Here is a 26,822-nt window from a genome sequence, read left to right as displayed (position 1 = left end):
AATATCTTGGCATGTTCTGAGATACAAAAACCCGCAATGGCTAAGGCAGCTGCATACACTCTGCCGGGGCGGGGGGGAACATTTTCAGTGAGAAAGAAGACTTGTTTGGGAGGGGACGCGGCTCAGCGGAAGGGCTTCTGCCTGGCATGCAGAAGGTCCCAGGTTCAGTCCTACGCCTCTTCAGTTAAAATGTCCACATTTATGTATTTAAAACATTTTCGTGCTGCCTTTCCACCCAAATGGGGCCCCCAAGGCAGTAAACGTTGAAATATTTCCACGTTAAAACGACATCTAAAATAAAGTATATAAATAAATAAATGTTATTTGCGGCTAATATGCCAGATGAAACAGGTAAAACCGAAACCGACTGTACACAGTAGAGGTTTACAACCAGGGACAACAAAATTAGGAATCACCCAATTTTTCGTTTCCCCAGATTAAGGAAGTATATGGAGGCGATGTTGCTTCGTTGCTACTGCACAGTATTTTGCGGCCTGGGTGGGGATTGGCGAGCTGTCTCCCAGCAGAAACCTCGGGATCCATTTGCCCTCCTCACCAGAGCTCATTTCCCTAATCAAAGGGTCAATAATATTGAAGCGGGCTGGCTTGTAGAGGGGGCATCTAAAAAAATACATGCTCAATGGTTTCCAATTCCCCTGTGTTACACGGACAAATTCTCTCCACTCTGGGGATCTTTTTAAATCTCCCTTCTAATATGGCAGACGGTAGGGCTGCACATCTGGTCAGTGTATAGGTCCTCCTATGTGTCGGTTCTTGTAGGCTATCCGGGCTGTGTGACCGTGGTCTTGGTATTTTCTTTCCTGACGTTTCGCCAGCAGCTGTGGCAGGCATCTTCAGAGGAGTAACACTGAAGCACAGTGTCTCCCAGTGTCAAGTGTGTAGGAAGAGTAATATATAGTCAGAAGGGGGTTGGGTTTGAGCTGAGTCATTGTCCTGCATCTGAAGATGCCGGCCACAGCTGCTGGCGAAACGTCAGGAAAGAAAATACCAAGACCACGGTCACACAGCCCGGATAGCCTACAAAAACCGATGAACTCTGACCGTGAAAGCCTTCGACAATACCTCCTATGTGTGTTCCTTTCCAGGGAGTATAAATATGCAGCTGCTGCTGGAATGTACCAGGAATGTTGAGGTGCTATAAATGCAGGGGATCTCAAGAGATCCGTTTGACGCTCAGCATCTTTGACTCTTTCATTTATAGTTAGTCTAGCCTGCTCCATTCCCATTTGCAAAAGTTCTGACAGAGCAAGACCCAAGCTATTTAGTCAATAAAGTATATATAACGTAATTTAATAATAATATCCACACCCACACAACGCCACAACCAGGGAGGAGGGCCAGTAACGGTTCCTGGGGGGTTGCCAAACCAAACCAAGAAGTCTTCGTGAGCTGGCAACAAACAATGACAGCTGGAGACAGACGTAGGGAGGGAGTTGCGAAATTTGGGGGCCACAACCAAGAAGGCCCTTTTCTCAGGTTGCTCCCCATCTAGCCTCGGATGGCAGGGGCCTCCAAAGACGACTGTAGTGGTTGGGCGAGCTCCTAAGGGAGTAGGGTGTCTTACAGGTATTTTGGTAGGGATGGGACTTCAGTGGGTTATGATGCCGCAGAGCTCACCTTCTGAAGTAACCATTTTCTGCTAGGGAACTGATATTGTCCTCTGCGGTTTAGTTGTAATTCTGGGAGATCTCCAGGCCCCACCTGGAGGATGGCAGCCCCAGGTTGAGATCTGCAAGAAAGGCTTGTCCTGGGGCCGGATTCCCCGGGCCCATTTTCCTATCCTGAGATGCTCCCGGTGCTTCCCAGTAGAATGATTTCATTCATCTCTCTCTCCCTTTCCCCTGTTCTTCGACTGTGGCCTTGAACAATAAAACCATAAAACTTAAATAAGACCCCCTCTTTAAAAACACCTCCCTTCATTTCTTCTCTGCAGCCTCCAAAAAACGAGCAACAAAATAAGTACCCTGAAGGTCAGAGTCCTCTAAGAGGAAATGACCCTTTTGCTCCAAGGTCGCTCGAGAAGGTGTGGACCATTTGTTAAAACATGGTATAATCCATTTTAGCCTAAGTTGGTGTACGTAAGGACAGTGCAAAAGGATATGTACCAAGGAGCCCTCTGACTGAAGAGGGAAGGGACATAGCTGGTCTGAAAAAGGGATCTGTAGCATATGGCCCGGCAAAACTGTTGAAAAAGGGGAATTAAATCTTGAATGCATATTCTACAAAACTTTGGACTAACCAGAGAATCCCAATAGGAAAGAAGATAACAGGCCCTGGGCAAGTGGAGAACATATCCAGCATGGTGTAGAGGTTAAGAGCAGTGGTTTGGAGTGGTGGACTCTGATCTGGAGAACCGGGTTTGATTCCCCACTCCTCCACATGAGCGGTGGAGGATAATCTGGTGAACTGGATTTGTTTCCCCACTCCTCCACATGAAGCCAGCTGGGTGACCTTGGGCTAGTCACACTCTCAGCCCCACCTACCTCACAGGGTGTCTGTTGTGGGGAGGGGAAGGGAAGGTGATTGTAAGCCGGTTTGAGTCTCCCTTAAGTGGTAGAGAAAGTCGGCATATAAAAACCAGCTCTTCTTCTCCGTCGTCCTCCGAGCATCAAAATGAGTGTAACTCTTAATCTCTAGCATGGATCAATTTGGCCACGTGTTTTTTCCATTGATCTGCAGAAGAAGGGTAAAGGTCTTCCGCCTTCAAATTTACAAGTGATACCTTCTGCGATTTCATACGTCATTCCAAAAGATCCTTGATCAACGGATACATCCTTATTCTTTCTCTGACTTTTGTTCTTCAGGGTAGACATTTCATTCAAAATTTCACCCAGGATGATGAAGTCAATAGTATGAGGTTAGGCCTGGAAGCATTCAACTGGCTGAAACCCTTCTACTCAGAGAGTAACAGCTTCCTCGAGATCCAGTACATAGAGGATGAACTGCCTTGCGGAAAGGATCAGGAAGTACTGGTGGACTATGTCATCGATCGGAAAGAACTGGGGCCCGAGGCCGACCACGTGGATTTCTATTACTTGGTGAGTACCCAACATAAGCTCGACAGACCAGTTTTTCTCTGCTTCAAATGAAAATGGGTGCGGATGCTCCCTCTGTTGCCGCCGTGCTTTCAAAATGGTGTAGGCCAGCTTGCCTCTGCATGTTCCCCACCCAGAGCCGGCGTGGCGTAGTGGTTAAGAGCGGTGGTTTGGAGTGGTGGACTCTGATCTGGTGAACCGGGTTGGTTTCCCCACTCCTCCACGTGAAGCCAGCTGGGTGACCTTGGGCTAGTCACAGCTCTCTTAGAGCTCTCTCAGCACCACCTGCCTCACAAGCTGCCTGTTGTGGGGTGGGGAAGGGAAGGCGATTGTAAGCTGTTTTGAGTCACCTTAAAGAGTAGAGAACCAGCCCTTCTCCTCCTTCTCCTCCTTCTTCTTCTCCTCCTCCTCCTCCTCCTCCTCCCTTTAAAGGGCTTTCCCCCGTGGGTGTTCAGCTCAAAAAAGAAGGGGGAAATAACTTGTTCATCTTCATGGCTTCTGTGCCATCCGATGTAGGACTGCATAGGTGTAGCAGGCCAGCCACAGAGAGTAGATTTGCAAAGCTTCTAGAAGAATCAGCTCCTTGGAGCGCTCCCCCTCCGTCATGCGCCAGAGTCAGAGACACTTCATGCCCAAGTGGTCGCATGACGGGGTGGAGAGCGCTTCTGCTGCTTTGGAGAGAGAACATTCCCCCTTCCCAGCTTCTGATGATTTCGGAGGTTAAAAAGTCCTTTGATGTGCATCCCTGCCCCTTCTCATCTCTGGGCCTCCGCCAGACTCAGGGCTGTGCCTACATGGGTAGTGGGTAAAAAAATCTGTCACGATTTCTTCCGGCTTCTCCTCTTTCCTTTTCACCTTCCAACTTTTTTGAAGTACCAAGGAACTGTCCATCTGCTCCACGCCTAATATCTCGTCTCCCTGCAGGTTGTCTCAAAGGGAAGGATTGTTTCCAGCGGGCAGAAACAGGTGCCAATAGGCCAGGATGAGAGTAAGTAGAAGAGCCATGATTTTCCATTCGAGAAAAACAGTCCTTCGGGGAAGACCAGTCCAGCTTGAGGGGGGGGGTCTGCCTGTCGCTTGGCCAAGACCCTGAGCTGCCTAAGCTGTTAGGGTTGCTCTTCGTCACTGGCGGGAGGATTTTGGGGTGGAACCTGAGGAGGGCGGGGTTTGGGGAGGGGAGGGACTTCAATGCCATAAACTCCAGTTGCCAAAGCAGCCTTTTTCTCCAGGTGAACTGATCTCTATCGGCTGGAGATCAGTTGTAATAGCAGGAGATCTCCAGCTACTTCCTGGAGTTGGCAACCATTTCCCCCCATTTTCCTAGGTCTTTTCCCAAGTTTTTTCCCATGGCTTTAACATTTCCTGGGAATTTTGCATCTCTGGCTCTGCAAATAAAAGGAAGAGAGGATCTAAAAGCCCTAGTCATTCTCTCCCTTCCTTCCCTTCCTCTGGCGGGAGGTTTTTTGGGTGGAGGCTGAGGAGGGCGGGGTTTGGGGAGGGGAGGGACTTAAATTAAATTAAATGAAAAGAGTTCTCGTCTAGACATTAGGAAGAATTTCCTAACAGTCAGAGCAATTCCTCAGTGGAACAGGCTTCCTTGGGAGGTGGTGAGCTCTCCTTCCCTGGAGGTTTTTAAGCAGAGGCTAGATGGCCATCTGTCAGCAATGCTGATTCTATAACCTTAGGCAGATCATGAGAGAGAGGGCACCTTGGCCATCTTCTGGGCATGGAGCAGGGGTCACTGGGGTGTGTGCGGGGGAGGTAGTTGTGAATTTCCTGCAAGGGGATTGGACTAGATGACCCTGGTGGTCCCTTCCAACTCTGTGATTCTGTGATGTGTGTTTTTCATGGTGTATGTACTTCTTTCTTTCCCTTCCCCCCCCCCCAGCACTGAAAGGCACCTTCTCTCTCTCGCTGCCCGTGAACATGGATCTGGTGCCCATTGCCCGGCTTCTGCTGTACGCCGTGTTTGCTGATGGTGAGGTGGCAGCTGATGTGGATGTGTTCCGTATAGAGAAGTGTCTCCGGTATCAGGTTGGTGCATCATGTTGGAGAACCAAGCAGGCTGGGCCTTGCATTCCGCTGCAAATCTGTGGCTCCTCCTTTTCCTGTTTCCGAGAACATCCCACTACCATTCTTCTTTCCCCTTCAATTCCTCCCTTCCTGAATTGCCCATTATCCTTTCAAGTTTCCCATCTGATCGCCATTCTCTCATAGAATCATAGGGTTGGAAGGGACCACCAGGGTCATCTAGTCCAACCCCCTGCACAACGCAAGAAATTCACAACTACCTCCCCCGCACACCCCCAGTGACCCCCTACTCCATGCCCAGAAGATGGCCAAGGTGCCCTCCCTCTCATCATCTGCCTAAGGTCATAGAATCAGCATTGCTGACAGATGGCCATCTAGCCTCTGCTTGAAAACCTCCAGGGAAGGAGCGCTCACCACCTCCCGAGGAAGCCTCGTTCCGCTGAGGAACCGCTCTGTTAGAAAATTATTCCTAATGTCTAGATGGAAATGATTTTGATTTAATTTCAACCCGTTGGTTCTGGTGTGACCTTCTGGGGCAAGAGAAACCAACTTGGCACCATCCTCTCTATATGACAGTCCTTCAAGTACTTGAAGATGGTTATCATATCACCTCTCAGTCTTCTGCTCTTCAGGCTAAACCTTTTCAGGTTATCATATCACCTCTCATCTTCCTCTGTTTACAGGTGTCGGTGGGCTTTTCTAAGGAGGAAGACCTTCCAGGATCAGAGGTCAGCCTACAAGTTGAAGCCGCTCCTGGGGCGTTGTGTTCCCTCCAAGCTTTGGACAAGAGCGTCATACTGCAGGGGGAGATAAATAACATGCTGGACCTGGACAAGGTGAGAAAGCCCATTCTTCCGACCGCGTACGAATGTGTCCCCCCTTCCGTCTGTGGACTGCAGACAATGTTTTACTGATTTTATTCCATGCCTGGTGGACTCCAAGCATCTAAAACCTGTCCTCCAGCCCATCATCATCATAAGCAAAAACAATACTCATAAATTATGAATTATATACTTGGACTTCCAAAAGACTTTTAATGAGGTGCTTCACCAAAGTCTCCCAGGTAAGCTTAGCTTTCATGGCAAAAGCTGTCAGGTCCTCTTATGGCTAAATGATAGGAAACAGAGAGCAGGAACACATCTTCTTTGCTATTCTTAAAATATAATGCTTCTGTCTTACCTGCATTGAGTTTATCACCAGGTACTGACCAATACACATAAATCAGTGGTATTTGCAGAAGTGAGCTGTGGCTCATGAAAGCTCCTACCTTGCCAGACGTTTTGTTAGTCTTTAAGGTGCTACTGAACTCTTGGCCCGTTTATGCTTGGTAATTAGCAGCATGTTCCGGGCGTATTTTTTTATTTCTTCACACCGAACCGTCATTCCAGAAGTCACTGCAAAGCTGGCGCATACCTGCTTCGCATTTCTTAAGAGCCCCTTTAACACGACCTTTGGTGTTTGCTCTGCCCCCTCCTCGAAGCATTCACTGAAGGAAGCATGCAGAATCACAGCCGCGGGGTTAGCTATGCAAACGACGGTCGCTAATGGCTATGCAAACGAAGGAATGAAGGAGCAAGCGAGTGGGGGATGGAATTTGTTTGACTTTCTCCTCTGGCATCAGGACCGTGAATAGTCATTTTAAAGGTCGGATTTTGAAAAGGAGCTTTAAGCGAGCATCAAAATTGATCCTGCGTAAACGGCCTTGCTCTTTTCTGCTGTTAGTGACAGACTAACGTCGGCTACCCATCGTGATCTACATCAGTTAGTGGTTTTAATCTTTTTCTCCCCAGATTCTAGTGGGTCATTTACGAATATGTCATCTGTGTATGTTACTCTTATAGCGATGCCCCGCGCCCTAGATCTCTTCCGACTGCTTCACCGTTGAAGCAAAAGGGTCAAGGGCAAAGGCAAATAACATGAGAGTTCAGAACACAGTCAAGCCATTTGAATATCGATTCATACCTGTGTAGTTATGGTTGATTTGGATAGGGCTTTTTTTAAAGACCCAGCAAAGAAATCCCTTCTTTCCTCCAAGTGGAAGGGGAAATGTCACAGTGCTTGAGGGCAGAGCCTCAATATGGGGTGGGGGGGTGGGGGTCAGCCAGCAGTCATTCTGTGGAGGGGACCAGTGCTTAGTGCAGCCTTTGCGATGCCGGCTCTAAGCTCTACTCCCCCTCCCCAGTGCCTTTTAGCCCTTTAACGGGACATGCAAGGCACTAATTTGTGGAACTCCCTGCCTCAGGATGTGGTGACGGCTGCCAATTTGGAAGGCTTTAAGAGGGGAGTGGACATGTTCATGGAGGAGAGGGCTATCCATGGCTACTAGTCAAAATGGATGCTTGTCATGATGCACACCTATCCTCTCCAGGATCAGAGGAGCATGCCGATTATATTAGGTGCTTTGGAAGACAGGCAGGATAATGCTGCTGCAGTCGTCTTGTTTGTGGGCTTCTTGGAGTTACCTGGTTGGTAAATACAATGAGAATTTATTGAGCCCACGTGGCGATTGTTTCCTTTACTTTAAATTACCTGGTCTCGGGCAACGCTAAAGATGATCAAGGGGTTGGAGCACCATCCTTATGAGGAAAAGCCAAAGAGTCTGGGCCTTTTCAGTTTATAAAGGAGATGGCTAAGGAGGGACACGATAGAGGTTTATAGCATTGTGGATGGGGTGGAGACTGTGAGCAGAGAGAACTTTTTCTCCCTCTCCCAAAATGCTAGTGTTCGAGGGAATCCAGTGAAGTTGACGGGCAGTAGATTCAGGGTGAACCAAAGACAATTCTTCTTTGCACAACGAACGATTACAAATGTGGGACTGGGTTGACCCCTAAGAAACTGGCGAAGATATACAATTGTGTTGGCTGCTGCTGGTTCTCTGGCTGTCTGACAGCTCACTTCCTTCAAACGTGGTGGCACTGCCCTTTGCAAAGTGATAAATTGGAAAAAAAAGGAACTTGGCTTCGGCATAGACATTCCTATAAGAACGGACCGTGCAAGCAGATGAAATCCGAGCTCTCAGGCTGCTGCCCGTTTCAGCCGTTTCTCTTTCTAGCTGTACCTATCCCATAACTACGAAGACTCAGATACAATCGCTGGAAGGGGGTTTGGTTATCACTTGGAAGACTTCGAGCCTTACCCATGCCTCCTTCGTCCAGATCCCCGTCAAAAGCACAAGCGGTCGGAGATCGTGGCCCCCTGGTATCAAAGTGTGGCGGATGTCTACAGTCTTTTCAAGGTGAGTGGCGTCTGCTCCTGAGTCGGGGTCACACATGAACATAGGAAGCTGCCTAATACTGAATCAGGCCCTTGGTCCATCAAAGTCAGTATTGTCAACTCAGACCGGCAGCGGCTCTCCAGGGTCTCAGGCAGGGGGTCTCTCCCATCACCTACCTGCCTGGTCCCTTTAACTGGAGATGCCGGGGATTGAACCTGGGACCTTCTGCATGACAAGCAGAGGCTCTACCACTGAGCCACGGCCCCTCCCCCAAAGGGTCTCATTAAAGGTGGCGTGGGATTGTGAAAGTCCAAGATGTGCTTAACTATCGAACTTCAGGACAAGACTCTCCTTTCCCTCTAGTGAGCCTGGCAAGGCCGTTTCCTCTCTTGCCTACATTGATAGATATGGTAGCACTCCCAGGAAAACACCTATGCAGACTTAGAGCCAGCGTGGTGTAGTGGTCAAGAGTGGTGGTTAAGAGTGGTGGACTCTAATCTGGAGAACCAGGTTTGATTCCCCACTCCTCCACATGAAGCCAGCTGGGTGACCTTGGGCTAGTCACAGCTCTCTTAGAGCTCTCTCAGCCCCATCTACCTCACAGGGTGTCTGTTGTGGGGAGGGAAAGGGAAGGAACCCAAAGAAAGGCCACTGGGCATGTATTTGGCTCTCTGAGGCTTCTAGATCAGGGGTGTTGAACTCATCTGGAGAAATGGGTTCGATTCCCCACTCCTCCACATGACGCCTGCTGGGTGACCTTGGACTGGGTGACCCTTCCCCACAGTTCTTTCTGAACTCTCTCAGCCCCACCTACCTCACAGGGTGTCTGTTTTGGGGAGGGGAGGGGAAGTTGATTGAAAGCCGGTTTGATTCTTCCTTAAGTGGTTGAGAAAGTCAGCCTATAAAAACCAACTCCTCCTCCTCCTCCTCCTCTTCTGTTGCTCGTTTCTTTTCCATCCCATGTGATTTTGCTGTCTTGGTTTCTCCGCAGTCCTTGAGAATGAAAGTTATCACCAATACCCAAATTAAAAAGCCTGTCTCCTGTGACCACCCACAGTATGACCGGATGCTTTTCAGAGGCAACGGTGAGAATCCAAGCGATGCCACGGTTTTGCAGATAGAAAGTCACGTAAGAGAGAGAGAGCAACTGCAGCCCCTTTGTTCATCCACCCCCGTTGGACTCTTCTGATTCCCATTGAGATTCCCTACCTTCCCGCTAGGGCTGCCAGCCTCCAGGTACTAGCTGGAGATCTCCTGCTATTACAAGTAATCTCCAGCCGATAGAGATCAGTTCACCTGGAGAAAATGGCTGCTCTGGCAACTGGACTCTATGGCATTGAAGTCCCTTCCCTCCCCAAACTCCGCCCTCCTCAGGCTGCGTCCCCAAAATCTCCAGGTATTTCCCAATCCAGAGCTGGAAACGCTACCTGAAGGAAAATTGCTTCCTGACCCCAAAGTGACTATCGGCATTTCCCTGGGCATCTAAGAAAGGACCACGAGTAGGGTTGCCAATCTCCAGGTACTAGCTGGAGATCTGCTACTACAACGGATCTCAAGCCGATAGAGATCAGTTCCCATGGAGAAAATGGCCGCTTTGGCCATTGGACTCTACGGCATTGAAGGCCCTCCCCAAACCCCGCCCTCCTCAGGCTCCACCCCAAATACCTCCCGCTGGTGGCAAAGAGGCACCTGGCAACCCTATACTAGCTGGAGATCTCCTGCTGTTACAACTGATCTCCAGCCTATAAAGATCAGTTCACCTGGAGAAAATGGCCGCTTTGGCAACTGGACTCTTTAGCATTGAAGTCTCTCCCCTCCCCAAACTCCGCCCTCATAAGGCTCCGCCCTAAAATCTCCAGGTATTTCCCAACCTGGAGCTGGCAACCCTCCCCTCCCACCGATCTGCTGCCAAGCCAGTGAGACCTCCTGCCTGTCCTTCCATCCCTCGAGTCAACAGGAACGCAGTGTTGGCTTGGCATGAGCCTGGCTTGCCACGGCCCTCATGATGCCCTCCTGCAACTCTGCCACGTTGTGGCAAATCGCTCCTCTTGTTGGCTGACTTGTCTTTGACTCTTTCCCTCAGCCGTCATCGAGGACAATACTGTTGGCCTGGCTGACCGAGTCGCCCAGCCTCCCATTGCCAAAGCAGAGGAGAAAAAGAAGTCCAAACCCAGGAAATACTTTCCCGAGACCTGGATCTGGGATCTGGTGACAGTCAAGTGAGTCTGGCCTGAACCATCCTGGGCAGAGAACCCAATATAAGGACATTGTTCCCCCATTCTCTTTCCTCCTTTTCTTTTTTCTGTACCCCTATATATAAAATTAGGAGCTCCGTGGTGCAGAGTGGTAAGCTGCAGTACTGCCGTCCAAGCTCTGCTCACGACCTGAGTTCAATCCCAACAGAAGTTGGTTTCAGGTAGCCAGCTTAAGGTTGACTCAGCCTTCTGTTTTATTCATATGCTGGTCTACAACCATAACAACCATAAACTAAACTAAGACCCATCCTTCCATCCTTCCGAGGTCGATAAAATGCGGACCCAGCTTGCTGGGGGTAAAGGGAAGATGACTGGGGAAGCACTGGCAAACCACCCCGTAAACAAAGTCTGCCTAGGAAATGTCGGGATATGACGTCACCCCATGAGTTAGGAATGACCCGGTGCTTGCATAGGGGACCTTTACCTTTTAAAAAATATATAAAATAAAAATTATTTTTAAAAAGTATATCATCACATGCCTTAGCTGTCACTGGATGATACCCCTGGCCAGTGCAGTATTGGGATTCAAACCTTTCTCCGCTGTAGGGCAGAATTCGATACCTTAAATCCCTCTCTTGCTTTAACTGCCTTTGCTACTGAATGTTCTACTGTCTTCCCTAGGGCTGTGCAAAAAAAAGTTTTTGGGTAAATTTTGGGTTCGAATTTATTGAAGCCGATTTTTTTCGGTAAACCCAAAATAAGACGAATTTCCATACCGGTAAATATCGGAATTCGGCTTATTTTTGGGTTTACCGAAAAAATTTGGCCATTAGAATCCATAGGGAATTTTCATGGCTCCTGGGGGGTGCATTTCTGCAGGTAGAGCCCCCAAATTTGCAGCGTAGCCGCTAGCGACTCTCCTTGCATGAACCCCCAAGTTTGGTGAAGATTGGGTCTGGGTGTCTGGAGTTATGGGGTCTGGAAGGGGTTGCCCCCATCCTCCTCCATAGAGAATAAATAGTGAAGTGGCATGGTCAGAATCTGTATTGTGAATTTCGCTGGGTATCTCTATGGAGGAGCCTGGCAAACTTTCCCACTATTGAAAGCAAAGCCCACATTTTCTTGATTTGTGTTTAGCAAGCACACTCAAAACACAGGCAAAACGCATGGAAACGTGCGGGGAGAGCAAGGCGACCTCTGACGGTCGAAAAATACAGGCATAATCTAAGCAAATCCTCGAAGTAGTCGGTGGGGTGACCGTGAGGAAACAGCCATGCAAACATGTCCTTATAATCAGGTGCAGTTTTTGGGCTTTGGAAAATTGCTTATGTCATACAGTCATAGAACCATAGAATCATAGAGTTGGAAGGGACCACCAGGGTCATCTAGTCCAACCCCCTGCACAATGCAGGAAATTTACCACTACCTCCCCCCACACATCCCCAGCGACCCCTACTCCATGCCCAGAAGATGGCCAAGGTGCCCTCCCTCTCATGATCTGCCTAAGGTCATAGAATCAGCATTGCTGACAGATGGCCATCTAGCCTGTTTAAAAACCTCCAGGGGAGGAGAGCTCACCACCTCCCGAGGAAGCCTGTTCCACTCAGGAACCACTCTAACTGTTAGAAAATTCTTCCTAAACTCTTTTGTTTTAATTTCAACCCGTTGGTTCTGGTCCGACCTTCTGGGGCAACAGAAAACAAGTCGGCACCCTCCTCTATATGACAGCTCTTCAAGTACATGAAGATGGGGATCATATCACCTCTCAGTCTTCTCCTCTTCAGCCTAAACATACCCAGCTCCTTCATCTTTGGAGCCCGTCTTCCCTATGCTGTATTTCTACTGCAGGAACCCTGTTTGCTTTGGCAATGGAAGACCCCAGACCTCAAACAACGGGGCTAAGTTTTTGCAGTCATTGAGGGGGGTCTGTTCTCTTTCCATTCTTCAGTGAGGAGGGGAAAGTATCTCTCTCTGTTACGGCTCCTGACACGATCACGGAGTGGAGAGCCGAAGCCTTCTGTCTGGCGGATCTTGGCCTTGGGCTCGCCCAACCGGCGACCTTCCGGGTGTTCCAGCCGTTCTTTGTGGATCTGTTGATGCCCTATTCTGTAGTCCGTGGGGAGACTTTTGAACTCAAAGCCTCCGTCTTCAATTACCAGAAGGAATGCATCCAGGTGAGTGATGCCTCGCTAGGTAGAGGAGAGGACAGCTGCACTTTAGGAAGGGGCTTACAGAGTGGTGCATGCTGTAATGAAAGAGTAAATCCCATATTAAATCCCATATTGTGTGCGGGTTAAGTGCTGTCAAGTCACTTCTGACTCATGGCGACCCTGTGAATCAATGTCCTCCAAAACGTTCTATATCTTTTTTTCATTTTGGATTGTCTCATCATAGGGTTTTCATGGTAAGGGTTGGTCAGAAGTGGGTTACCGGTGCCTTCTTCTGCACAGTACTAACCAGGGTTAGCTGTAGCGGCCCTACCGTTGTCTACAAAAGATCCTCCGCAGGTGTCCCCATTACTGCTGCTGCCCAGTAGCTAACCTTCAAGGATTCCTCTGCCCCCCCATCCCTCCTCCTCCGAATGGCTCCTTCTCTGCCTCCAGGTGATCGTCCGGCTGGCGGAATCGCAGCAGGTGGAGGTGAAGCCCTGCCTGACCTGCCAGTTTACCGCCTGCCTCTGCGCGGAGGAGGCCCAGACCTTCTCGTGGAACGTGACGGCGACGCACCTAGGTGAGCCCCAAAGCCCTGGCAGGGGATTGGCAGCAGTGGTGTTGGCCCTGTGGCAAGGGTCGCCAACCTCCAGGTACTAGCTGGAGACCTCCTATTACAACTGATCTCCAGCTGATAACCCTGGAGAAAACGGCCGCTCTGGTAATTGGACTCTGTGGCATTGAAGTCCCTCCCCTCCCCAAACCCCGCCCTCCTCAAGCTCCACCCCAAGAATCTCCAAGTATTTCCCAACCCAGAGCTGACAACCCTATCTGGGAGCAGGACCATTGTGGAGGCAGGAGGGGAAGGGAGGTGGTTTCCTCCCCAGTCGAGAATCTGTGGTCTCCCTCACCTCTTCTGATGGTGCAAATTGGGGAGGGGGCACGGCAAGGAAGGCCCCTCCATGTGCCCTGAGCTGCATTCTACAGAAGAGGGGCGTAGGGGTGTGAGTCCAGAGGCTTGGTGCCGGAGGGGGACTAAACTAGGGTGGCCAGCTCCGGGTTGGGAAATACCTGGAGATCTTTGGGGTGGAGCCTGAGGAGGGCGGGGTTTGCGGAGGGGAGGGACTTCAATGCCATAGAGTCCAATTGCCAAAGTGGCCATTTTCTCCGGGGGAACTGATCTCTGTAGGCTGGAGATCAGTTGTAGTCCCAGGAGATCTCCAGCTAGTACCCGGAGGTTGGCCACCCTAGTCTAAACCCATCCTGCTGAGCATGGGCAACTACACCCTCCCCTGTGTTACCTGCGCATGCGCACTTTGAGGTATCGGTTGAGAGTCTGGAGTTCAGGGAAGCCATTTATTTCCCCCATTCCTGCAGGACATGTTAATCTCTCGGTAACTACGGAGGCTGAGGAGACGCAGGACCTGTGTGGCAACAAAATCGCCGTGACGCCCCCCCATGGCCGCTCCGACACCGTGATCAAGCCCCTGCTGGTCAAGGTCAGTGAGGTCACCTCAGGAGTTTGGGACCATGCCTGGCAGATGTTCAGCCCCAGCGGCTGTTCCCGGCCCTCCCAAAAAGCACCTTTCAGCGCCTGAGAAATTTGGCAGGGAGCCGCCACGGTTCATGGGCTCCGGCCGGAGGAGGTCCTGTAAACGTGCCCCAAAAGAAGCAATTCTGAGGGGGGCTGGAAGGGGGGAGAGGAGGATTTGGATGAGGTGCCTCTGTGCACGCGGAGGGGGCAGGATCAGAACCCACAACCTCTTTTTCCTTCCGCAGCCAGAAGGCGTCCCCAAGGAAGAGACCCACAATGCATTCCTCTGCTCCTCAGGTAGGGCCGGGATAGCTCAGGACAGCTTGGCTAGCGACTGTGCCGCAGAGAACATAAAGCAAAGCCAGGCTTTCAAGTGTTTCTGTGGGTTTCTATGAGCTCTGTTGCTGGTGCCCTGGGGAGGTGGAACTGACCCTTGTGGCCCAGTTCCTGGGTCACGAGACCCTCATGAGGAGTTGACTTTTCCGGGCAGATGGAGGAGGGAAAAGCCATGCACGGAGGCCACCGAATGTTGGCCCTTTCTGGGTTTTCAGCCCTGTCGAGTTGCCTGGTACCGAGTGAGAGTCTTGGTCCGTGGGGCCAGGTCTTGTGGGCTCTCCCTCAGCAGTTCCTCCGGCAGCGGTGCTGTTTTCTGAAGGGAAACCCCGGCAATCTGGCTCCATGCAGGTCCTCTGGTTGTCCAGCTTGGGCCCAGGTGGGAGGGCCACCTCGAGCAGACCTCTGGGCTCGAGCAGAATGCCAGTGAAGCCTTTCCGTCAATGTGGGCGCCCTTTCGCCGCTCTGGCGACGCAGCTCCAGGGTAGCAGCGGGACCCTCGAGGCCCAAACATTGCCGAGGGGAAGGCGAGGGGCAAGAGCAGACATCTCACTCGGGCTGATGCGCCTCAGGCCTGTGGGTCCCGTCCGCCACCGGCACTTTCCTCAGGCGCAAGGGGCACCCTGAGGCTCTTCCAACGTGAATCGAGTGCTTGTGGTCACTGTCTTCTCCTCTCAGGGGATGCCGTGGTGGAGGAAGTTTCTCTCAAGCTGCCCGAGGATCCTGTGGAGGACTCTGGCCGAGCCACCTTCTCTGTCATCGGTGAGGAAATGGACCTGTGTCTCCCTCTGAGGAGGTGAAAGCTGACAGCCCCTCCTGGGCTGTGGGCGAGATGCGAAGGGCATGTCGGGGTGTCCGTTGCCCGGCTTTGCTGTGTCGCATGAGGCTTCCTTGGTGGCGCATTTGCCTCTTTGTTCCTCTCATCCAGCCAGCGTGGTGTAGTGGTGAAGAGCGGTGGTGTGGAGCGGTGGAGTCTGATCTGGAGAACAGGGTTTGATTCCCCGCTCCTCCACATGAATGGCGGAGGCTAATCTGGTGAACCGGGTTGGTTTCCTCGCTCCTACACACAAAGCCAGCTGGGTGACCTTGGGCTAGTCACATACTCTCCTCCCCACCTACCTCCCAGGGTGTCTGTTGTGGGGAGGGGAAGGGAAGGTGATTGCAAGCCAGTTTGATTCTTCCTTAAGTGGTAGAGAAAGTCGGCGTATAAAAACCAACTCTTCTTCTTCATCATCATCCCCTCTCCCTTGGCCTTTGTTGAAGTTTGGCTCGTAAGCCCTTTCGGCGGCAGCCCGGTTTGCTGATGCTACTCTCTAAGCTGCCGTTTATGTCCATGTTCTCGACCGAAGAAATAAGAGAAATAAGTTTTGTCATTTTGGAGCGTCCCTTTTCTGAGAACAAACACTCTCATCTGCCTCACAAAAATAAAATGGGATAGGGCTAGAAAAACAATGACAAACAGGCGAATAGTGTATTTGTAGGCATCATTATCCCGAGAGAAGCCCTTTGATTTCAGTTCAGCAACTCTTTCTAGGGTTGAGGGGTGACTCGGGGGAGATTCTGTGTCCCATTGACATTGGGAAGCCTGTCCGGGGGTGGGGGGAGAGACTAGGCTGCCAGGAAAGGGCGTCCCAAATATTGGGGCAGCTGCTAAGAGGCCTTTTCTGAGGGTCCTTGGAATCAGACCTCATGAAGCCCCATTCCTCCCACCACTCCATTCCACTATATGATAAACATACACACGTTTAAGATCTCATTGTTTTATAGTGTTTAGAATGGCAAAAAGTTAAACCAGTATTTAGCATCTGAAGTATGTAGTTTTAGTTTAACTCATATAGTATCGGTATGTGTAAGCACTTTGCGGCCATAGTCAGTATTGGATTACAGATTATTAATTAATTGCTTCCAATTTTTTGCATTTGGTGTATTTTGGAAAAATGATAAACTACAGATTAAGATTACAAAGGGCGAAAACGCATGGTCGCTTTAGCCTTTATTCTTTATTCCTTTATTCCCTGTTTCAGCCAGGATTCAGCCAGGATCGCACGCACTTTTGGTGAAAACGCATACGTTCGATCCTGGCTGAATCCTGGCTGAAACAGGGAATAAAGGAGGCTAAAGCGACCATGTGTTTTCGCCCAAACTCAATAATCTAAAGTTGGTGAAGGGGGTATAAATATATTATTGTATCGAAGCTTGGGCACAGACATGCTTATATTTCTATTTTCCCCCCTCATGCTTCCCCCCCTTTTTTTCCTTTTTCTTTTATCCCTATATATAAAATAAAAAATTATTCAAAGAAGAAGAAGCATTCCCTTTCCACTCAGGCCCCGTTGTATTCTTGCGCACGTCTTCATGTTTTGCCAAGTTCTGGCCCTTTCCCAGCGCAGTGTTTGGAATTCAGACACAATATTTCAGCTGCCGTCCTACTGGGTTTCACGCCACAAATCCTCGGACGCTGGGAGGGAGGAGGTTGTTTCTGGGTTCTGATCAGGGGCGTAGAAGAAGGGCTCCAGTCCCCTGCGCTGAGCAGATGTTTTCTTCCCCTGGTTTTTGACTTACAGGTGACATTCTGGGCCCCGCTCTGCAGAATATAGACCAGCTGCTCGAGATGCCCTTTGGTTGCGGGGAGCAGAACATGGCCACGTTTGTTCCCAATATCTTCATATTCCAATACTTGGAGGCCACCAACCAGGTGACACCCAAGATCAAAGACAAGGCCATGGACTACATGAAGAAGGGTAAGAGTTATCTGTTTATGTATTAATTTATGTATGTATGTATTTTATTTAGAAGTTTGCTCCCCTGTCCTCGTGCTTTTGAAAAGCCAAGTTTTCTTGGCTTTTGAAAAGCCAGGTTTTCTTGCTCTACTGTCAGGGTTTTCATAGGCAGGAGTTCGTTGACAGAAGAGCATGGCTTCCCAGGAGGGGCATGGGTTGGGTGAGAGAGAGGCGTATCGTGGCGAGAGACAGAGTCACAAGAACATAACATAAGAACATAAGAAAGGCCCTGCTGGATCAAATCAAGGCCTAACAAGACCAGCGGTCTATTCACACAGTGGCCAACCAGGTTCCTCTAGGAAGCCCCACAAGCACGACGACTGGAGCAGCATTTATCCTGCCTGTGTTTCATGGCACCTAATAGATAGGGTTGCCAACTGTCAGGTAGTAGCAGGAGATCTCCTGCTAATACAGTGGTTCCCAACCTTTTTTTGACCAGGGACCACTAGGACTTTTTTGTTCGGTGCCGGGACCCCGAGGTTCAAAACACAAATTCCGAGAATTTGAAAATAAACTTTAATCATAACTGTTAGTTAAACATTAAACTTAGAATAATATTTGAATATATATATTTTTTATAACAGAGAACTTTTAATTGAAAATATTAATTTATTATGGGTTTATAACTTTGTTTCGCGGACCTTAATTTAGTTCTCGGGACCCCTGGGGGTCCATGGACCCCTGGTTGGGAACCAGTGTGCTAATACAACTGATCTCCAGCCGATAGAGATCAGATCACCTGGAGAAAAATGGCAGCTTTGGCAATTGGACTCTATGGCATTGAAGTCCCTCTCCTCCCCAAACCCCGCCCTCCTCAGGCTTTGCCCCCAAAATCTCCCGCTGGTGGCAAAGAGGGACCTGGCAACCCTACTAATAGAATAGGCCTGCTCCTCCGATCCTGGAGATAATAGGTATGCATCATGACTAGTATCCATTTTTACTAGTGGATAGCCCCACCCTCTGTAAGAACATAAGCAAGGCCCTGCTGGATCAGGCCAAGGCCCATCAAGTCCAGCAGTCTGTTCACACAGTGGCCAACCAGGTGCCTCTAGGAAGCCCACAAGTAAGACGGCTGCAGCAGCATTTTCCTGCCTGTGTTCCAAAGCACCTAAGATAATAGGCATGTTCCTCTGATCCTGGAGAGAATAGAGATGCATCATAAGAACGGCCATGCTGGATCAAACCAAGGCCCGTCAAGAGACTTCCGGTAGAGTGCTGGTCCTGGCGCTATGTCCCTCGGGATCCTCCCGAGGGAATCCAAGAAATGCTTCAAATCTGGAGTGCTTTTAGCATTCCAACCCAGTTCTAAATAGTGGACTGGGAAGCAGGATTACCCCTGCAGCTCGAAGAAAGCGGTGTGACTCCCAAAATCTCCGAGGGAGCTTTTTTAAGTCCCCCGGAGGTCTGGATGCTGTCTCGCTGGCATAGAGGGGAGAAAACATTGCCGTGAGCGCTTCTTTGGCATAAGGCCTGGATCTCCTCTACCTATCACCAAATAAGGATCTGTATAAATGGAAAGAATACCCCACCTGCCGAGATCTGAGTAAGTGGCAAGAACTCTTTTGATCTTACCTCCAACTAGAAGTTTTAAACGATTGATAATACCACCGTTGAAATCCACGCCTCCCGATCCACCTTATAAGTACTTTTATCTTTACGCAGTCCATCAGATAAAATAGCAGGGAGCTTATCAAATCGATCGGTGGGTAGACAAAATAAAAGGAACTTTTGAAAGACATGGCAACTACCAATTAGAGGTAGAGACGTCGGGAGAGGAGAGAAATAAATCCCGCCTACTAAATGGCCATGGTTCTTTTCCGGTTTATTTAAGTCCTCCTGCCACGTTTGCTGAATAAGGCTTGGTTTGGAGTACTGGAAACCCTCTAGGAAGCTCCTTGTTGCTCTATGAGGCGTCTAATTATGAAGCGATTGGAGAGATGGGAAGAGATGGACATCTCGTAGGACCGAAGTGTGTCACCTCCGTGTAACACCTAAATACTTCCTACACCTGAAGATCATAGAGAGGCGACGACTTCAAAACTCCGATGACTTCCTGTTTCTTGATCTAACGCCGACCTAGAGTGTCCAAAACAAACTTGTTGGTACTCCAAACTTTTAAAACCTATTCTACTGCCTTTTTAAGCATTTTAAGTCAAATTACCTTACCGATTGGAATATATTAAACGGCATTAAGCTACCCATAGTACAGAATAGCAAGATTTAGACTTGCTAATAACCGTCTGAACACAGGATCCTTGTTGTAAATGTCGACATCTCACCAACACTCAGGATTTCTGCACATGGTTTCACCTGCATTACCTAAACTTAAGGAATCCCCACAAGACACTACTATGGATAAGAAAATTTCAGATATGTTTGCCAAACAAAATGAAGCAAATACAAAACAATATGACCAGCTGTCTAAACAACAAGAGCAGCTTTCAAAACAGTTGGACCAGCTAACTACAACATTGAACACTTTTACCCAATCCATTACACAAAAACTAGACACAGTGACAGAAGAGATCAAGGATGTAAAGACTCAAGTAACTTCAATTAAAGCGGAAATGAAAACAATGGATACATCGGTCAAGAAAGTCATGGAAGAACAGAAGGACGTAAAGAAGAAAGTAGAAAGCCATGAAAAACAGCTAGATGCTATTCATTCCCAGGAGGATACAGTTAAGAACCAGCTGGCTATGATAGACTTGAGGGTCAGAGAGGTAAATCTTCGTCTACGCAACCTGCCGGAAGAATGTGGTAATACTAGAGAAGCTATAATAAAGACATTGGCTGATTTGACCCAAATAGATGAACAAGCCTTGGACCATGCTATAAACAGAATTTACAGGATTCCGTTACCGGCAAGATTGAAAAAAATCCAAACCTAGAGATATCATGATCACCTTCTATGATATTAGAATGAAAGATGCAATTATGCAATTGCATTATGATGCTCCAATGTCAATAGGCGATGCTCATTTAATAATTCTTAAAGACATTCCTCGACATCTAATGTCCAAAAGAAATATCTACAAAGACTTCACAGCGACATTAAGGAAGAATGGAATAAGATATCGTTGGATATTACCACAAGGTCTTACCTTTCTGTATAAAGGGGTCAGAACCACCATTACCTCACTGGCAGATGTTGGAAAAATTTTCAGAAGATACAGAAAAGATCTAGTGGACATCTCTCCTGAGGGGCAGGAACAAGAATAAGATAAAACTCCTGGACCAGATGAAATAACCACCCTGTTTTATCATACATTTAAGTCACATCTGCTGAACCCGTTTTTGATGGTTTGTAATACGATTTTGGATACAGGTTCATCTCCTGAAACATGGATACATGCTTTTATTTCACTTGTAAGAGGCATGGACTCAGGGTTCCCCGCCCTTCGCTCCTCAATAGCCTGTAGGGGCCGAGCCAAGGAAGCTTCCTTGGCCTCAGACCATTCGGAGGGAGAGTCTGAATCGACCTCTCCCTCCGACGAAGCCAGAGTCTCGCCGCTGCCAGTCGCCAGCACGGAGCCTTCTGACTATCCTCCTCGGCCTCCGCTCGAATGGCCTTTATATAGGCCTGGCTCTCTGCCTTCCTTTCCCAGGCCCCACCCCCGAGACCTTATTAGGGTCTGAGAGCCCTCCCCCGGAAGCCAGCCTCCCGTGTCTGGCTTTCGTCTCCGCATTGCCACGACCTCGCCCGGGACGCTCCCACCCGCCCACCAGCTGGGCTGCGGGACTGCCGCCCTTGCCTTGGGCTGAGTTGCCGCCGCAGCCCCGTCCAGGGCGCGCCCATCTGCTTGTCAGCTGGGCTATGAGACTGCCACCCATGCCTTGGGCTGAGTCACCGCCAGGGCCCTGCCCAGGGCGCGCCCGTCCGCCTGTCAGCTGTGCGGCGGGGCGGCTATCTTGGAGGCTGGCTGGGACAGCGCGGCCCCCCGACACCCTGCCGGCCTGCTGTGTCCTGTCTGCAGCCTCTCGCGAGCCCTCCTCTGGCTGCCGGCCCCACCCTCCTGTGGTGATGTGCTGGCCGGCTCCTGCCTCTCGGTCAGGACCTTCTGGAAGGGCCTCCTCGCGGGTCTGCTCCTTCTTCGCCATCAAGCCTGTGGGAAAGAAAACCCTGCCGGTAAGGGGCTAGGTCCTTCGTTGCTCCAGGGTCTTTCCCGCTCTCTCCCTGTCTCCTGTTCTCTACTTGGTGTGGGGAGGTTGCCTAGGCCCAGACGAGAACTGGCTGCCCACTGCGTGAGACAAGATGCTGGACTAGAGGGGCCACCAGCCTGATCCGGCAGGGCTCTTCTGATGTTCTTACGCTTTGATATGCACTCACACTTCCAAATATCGTGTGTCACATGAAGCTGCCTTCTACTGAATCAGACCCTTGATCCATCAAAGTCAGTATTGTCTACTCTGACCGGCAGCGGCTCTCCAGGGTCTAAGGCAGGGGTCTTTCACATCACCTACTTGCCTGGTCCCTTTTATTATGAAAATAATGTTCAACATAAAACTGCCTTTTTTCTTGATGCTGAGAAAGCTTTTGATATGGTTTCTTGGGACTGCATGAAAAAACTTTGGAGAAAATGAATTTTGATGAAAGATTTAGAAGAGGCATTGACACAATATATACAAAGCAACAAGCCAAAATATTGGTTAATGAATCAATGTCAGAAAATTGTAGTATACAAAAGGGAACAAGACAAGGTTGCCCTCTTTCTCCTTTACTTTTTATTTTAGTTTTGGAAACCTTATGTTGTAAAATCAGGGAATCAGAGGATATTAACGGTTTAAAAATAAACAAGCATGAATTTAAATTGAGAGCATTTGCAGATGACCTTTTGTTGATTTTGGATGATCCTATTCTTTTTGCAAAAAAGTTGATAGAAATATTGGACTCTTATAGTGAAGTTTCAGGATTTAAGATTAACCAAGAGAAAACACAAACAATTTTTAAAAACCTTTCAGCAGCAGAGCAACATGATTTTACTCATCTGACAGGATGGCAGAAGACAAGTAAGGTAAAATATCTGGGAATTTGGATTTCTACTAAAAATAAGGATTTGATTACCAACAATTATATTAAATTATGGGAAGTGATCAAAAAAGACATGTTGTCATGGACAAATAAAAAGATTTCCTTACTTGGTCCTATCTCAGTAACACAAATGAATATACTACCGAGATTACTATTCCTGTTTCAAAATCTTCCTATAATATCTCAAGTAAAGTATTTTAACATCTGGAAAAAGGATTTACTGAATTTCATCTGGCAAGGGAAAAAGCCAAGAATTGCCTATAAATACCTGGTGGACTCAAAAGACAGGGGTGGCTTTGCACTTCCTAATTTCAAGCTTTATGCTGAAGCGGCTGCTTTAGTATGGCTAAAAGACTGGATAGAACTGAATAATATGCGTTTACTAGACCTGGAGGGTTTTGACAATAGAAGTGGTTGGCATGGATATTTATGGTATGATAAATTAAGACTCATGCATCATTTCAGCAGCACATGGTCAAATCATCTCTATACAGAATATGGATTAGATACAGACATTTAAATGGAAACCAAGACTCCATTATGGATTTCTTCACAGGAAATGTTAACATTGCGACCATTAAGACCCGCCCAATTTATCGCCTATCAAGATCTTCTAAAATGGGAAGGAGCAAAGTGCTCACTAAAAGAATACGATGAAATTAAAGATTTATTAACCTGGTTTCAATATTACCAAATAAAATCAGTTTTTTTGCAAGATCTGAAAACAGGTTTCTCCAAAAGCAAATCAACTTTTCAAAAACTTATAGTGGATACAAATGACCACTTGATTTCCAAGATGTATAAACTATTGTTGGAACTCTATTGTGAGCAAGAGCGAATAAAACCTACTATGATCAGTTGGGCTCAGATGTTAGGTCATGATATAATGTTACATAAATGGGGAAGACTTTGGTCCCGAGATATGAAATCCATACTGTCTCAAACTTTAAGAGAAAATATATATAAAATGATGTATTGTTGGTATCTAACACTGAAAAAACTAGCGAAGACTTACAAATCAATGTCATCAAAATGTTGGAAATGTACTCAAGAAATTGGCTCATTTCACATACGTGGTGGACTTGTGAAAAAGCAAAAAAAAATTGGAATATGATATATAATGAAATCAGATTGATTTTACAGAATAATGTTCCTAAAACACCAGAAATGATGTTATTGAGTATGATACCGGACACTATATTTACTCAAAGAACATTTTTTATTTATGCCACCACTGCAGCAAGACTGATATATGCAGCAAAATGGGAAGTGGCAGAAATACCAGATAAAAAAGACTGGATTCAAAAGATGTTGGAACTGATGGAGATGGCAAAACTTACGGCTTTAATTAATCATAAAGATAATGTGCAATTTTTGGAGGAATGGGGGGCATGGAAAACTTACTGTGAAAATGAATTTCAAATGGGGATGTTTAAAGGATACTCGTTGATCTAATCCTTTTTGTTTATAGTATTATATTTAGAGAAATATATTCATAATAATTACTTATATGTTTTAAAGGAAGGTATATGTAACCTAAGGGATGTCTATTTGATTGTATAAGGTGTTTATGAATTGATAGAGTTTTACTATTAATATGAAATGGGGATTAGTATTGATATGCAAAAGAGTGTTAAATTTATAAATAGATGGAAGGGGTGAGGGGAGGTCAACTGTTATTCAATTTAAACTTACAATGTATCATCAACAATATTTCCTATCTTTTTTTACTAATGTCAATAGAAACTTTATATATTGTTGGAAAGTTGGATTGAGATATTAAGGAAAAATAATATATATATTTTAAAAAAACAAAAAAAAAACCCCCCAAGCCCATCAAGTCCAGCAGTTGGTTCACACAGTGGCCAGTCAGGTGCCTCTAGGAAGCCCACAAACAAGACGACTGCAGCAGCATTGTCCTGCCTGTGTTCCACAGCACCTAAAGTAACAGGCATGTTCCTCTGATCCTGGAGAGAATAGGTGTGCATCATGGCGAGTATCCATTTCGACTAGTAGCTATGAATATCCCTCTCATCCATGAACATGTCCACTCCCCTCTTCAAGCCTTCCAAGTTGGCAGCCATCACCACATCCTGGGGCAGGGAGTTCCACAATTTAACGATTGAACACAATTTAACCCTTAAGTTACATCTGAGATTGAGCTTCTGAAGCTAGAATGCAGGTCAGAAGCACAAAGAGAGTTTTTTTGTTTTTGCCCTGTCTCCCTCAGGGTACCAGCGCCAGCTGCTCTACCACCACAGCAATGGCTCCTACAGTGCCTTTGGCCCACGCGATGATGAGGGCAACACCTGGTGAGTGAATGGGGCAGGTGCCAGCCAGCCAAAGCTACATTGGTCAGATGAAGAATGGCATGGGCATGTCCCTCGTTGCAGAGGCATTCATCTGGACAGAAGGGTCATGTGCATCAGTTTTTCACATCGCCTGATCCTTCGAATCGGAAGTGGCAGGAATTGAACCTGGACCTTCTTGTATGCCCAGCAGATGCTGTGCCACTGAGCCACAGCCCCACCTATACTGAGGTGCCAGCTGGTTAGAGCTAAGGTGTCAAACATACGGCCCGTGGGCCGGATCCGGCCCCTTGAGAGCTCCTATCCGGCCCGCGAGCCATCCGAGGCAGCCCCCTCACTCTTGATCTGGGATGGCGAGGCATGGCCCAGCCCTACCAAGTGACATTTATGTCATATCCGGTCCTTGTAACAATTGAGTTGGACACCCCTGGGTTAGAGACTGACACTGCAATCCTAAGGAGAGTTACTCCAGTTTAAGCCCATTCATTTCAGGGGGCATCGACTGTCAAAGGGTAAAAAGTGAGATTGCGGGGGTTGCGCTGTCAGAGGGTTAAAAGTGTTTCAGACCCCCACTCTGACATTCCACTGCGTTTGATTGATTTTTCCTTCAGTTTGGCAGCAGGGGGGAAATGCCTCCAGCACCGTCGGGGCCTATTTTTTAGCCTTTCCACCCCCCATACTTGTGCTTTTACCTGAAATTCAAGACCTTGAAGGCCAAGCTACACGATAAGCCTGACACACGCAGGGTCGTGGGTACGAGACCCGACTCGCAGTCAGACGTACGTTGGGGGCAGTTTCAAAGAACAGCCGTGTTGATCTGCAGTAGAACCGCTAGATTTGAGTCCAGTAGCACTGCAGAGACCTGCAAGTTTTTCAGAGAGTAAGCTTTCAGGAGTCAAAGCTCCCTTCGTCAGATCTGAAATGCACGCTGTTGGGACCACAGTGCCAACTGGTGTTTTTTTTCCCACCACCCGCTTCTACAGGCTGACAGCTTTCGTGGCTCGGGCTTTTGGCCAGGCAAAGTCCCACATCTTTATCAACAAAAAACACATCCAGGATACTGTTCACTGGTTGGAGAGACACCAGCTTCCCAGCGGCTGCTTCGAAAGCGTAGGAAGGCTCTTCAACAACGCCCTGAAGGTACCGATACTGCACCGCAGTAAGAAATGTGCAATAGCTATTGGATAATTCTGTTCCTTGGTAGAAACTGTTGTAGATGTCCATGTGCACTGAAATACAGGCAGAACCCAATCACAGTTTACTCAACATCAGCTGGAAATGTTTTCTGTACAGCTTTCTGTTGAAATCATAGAGAGCCAAGTATTTAATTGTAGCCTGGGCACAGGTCAGTTGTTTACTTTGTAGGAGGACTCTAATCTGGAGAACCAGGTTCGATTCCCCACTCCTCCACATGAGCAGCGGACTCTAATCTGAACAATTGGGTTTGATTCCCCACTCTTCTATGTGAGCAGCATAATCTAATCTGGAGAACTGGGTTCGATTCCCCACTCCTCCACATGAGCAGCGGACTCTAATCTGGAGGACCAGGTTAGTTTTCCTGCTCCTACACATGAAGCCTGTTGGCTGGCCTCGGGCCAGTCACAGTTCTCTCCAAACTCTCTCAACCCCACCTACCTCACAAGGTGTCTATTGTGGGGAGAGGAAGGGAAGGTGATTGTAAGCCAGTTTGAGTCTCCATAAAAAGGTAGAGAAAATTGAGGTATAAAACCCAACACCACTGCTGCTGCCGCTTCTTCTTCTTCCCTCATTTTCCTCCTCCATTATTTCCTACCCTTTATGTCTTTGCTGACTTCTGTACGAACACTCCATTAACCTCTCTCATTTTTGGGACGAGGAAATCTCTTTCTCAAAAGGAGGGAATGATCCCCCATGGCTCTGCTTGTCTCCGATGTTTTCCCTTCTGTCCTCAGGGTGGAGTGGACGACGAGTTCTCGCTGACGGCTTATGTGGCTGCCGCGCTGCTGGAGGTTCACCTCGACCAGAACGTGAGTCTTGTATTGGTTGTTGCTTTAAAACGTTTAGGTAAAGGTAGTCCCCTTGTTCAAGCCCCAGGTCATTCCTGACCCATGGGGTGATGTCACATCCCGACGTTTACTAGACAGACTTTGTTTACGGGGTGGTTTGCCAGTGCCTTCCCCAGTCATCTTCTCTTTACCCCCAGCAAGCT

General features: G+C 48.2%; 1 protein-coding gene across 1 annotated transcript in view; it reads left to right on the top strand.

The window, feature by feature from the left end:
- The window catches only part of LOC130476395 (alpha-2-macroglobulin-like protein 1), a 61,434-nt gene that overhangs the window by 19,701 nt on the left and 14,911 nt on the right, over positions 1 to 26,822 (top strand). Inside the window, exons 13-28 of the mRNA XM_056848330.1 lie at positions 2,826 to 3,059; positions 3,981 to 4,044; positions 4,945 to 5,090; positions 5,771 to 5,923; positions 8,140 to 8,322; positions 9,293 to 9,430; positions 10,432 to 10,520; positions 12,445 to 12,670; positions 13,100 to 13,226; positions 14,024 to 14,145; positions 14,426 to 14,477; positions 15,192 to 15,275; positions 17,078 to 17,254; positions 24,556 to 24,637; positions 25,618 to 25,774; positions 26,566 to 26,640. Of these exons, the coding sequence (XP_056704308.1) occupies positions 2,826 to 3,059; positions 3,981 to 4,044; positions 4,945 to 5,090; positions 5,771 to 5,923; positions 8,140 to 8,322; positions 9,293 to 9,430; positions 10,432 to 10,520; positions 12,445 to 12,670; positions 13,100 to 13,226; positions 14,024 to 14,145; positions 14,426 to 14,477; positions 15,192 to 15,275; positions 17,078 to 17,254; positions 24,556 to 24,637; positions 25,618 to 25,774; positions 26,566 to 26,640 (2,109 nt within the window). The remainder of the gene's footprint in view (positions 1 to 2,825; positions 3,060 to 3,980; positions 4,045 to 4,944; positions 5,091 to 5,770; positions 5,924 to 8,139; positions 8,323 to 9,292; positions 9,431 to 10,431; positions 10,521 to 12,444; positions 12,671 to 13,099; positions 13,227 to 14,023; positions 14,146 to 14,425; positions 14,478 to 15,191; positions 15,276 to 17,077; positions 17,255 to 24,555; positions 24,638 to 25,617; positions 25,775 to 26,565; positions 26,641 to 26,822) is intronic.

This window comes from Euleptes europaea, chromosome 4, assembly GCF_029931775.1.
Source record: "Euleptes europaea isolate rEulEur1 chromosome 4, rEulEur1.hap1, whole genome shotgun sequence".
NCBI classification, from domain to species: domain Eukaryota; kingdom Metazoa; phylum Chordata; class Lepidosauria; order Squamata; family Sphaerodactylidae; genus Euleptes; species Euleptes europaea.
Note: the sequence above shows the minus strand (reverse complement) of the source record. Positions and strands in the feature narration are given on the sequence as shown.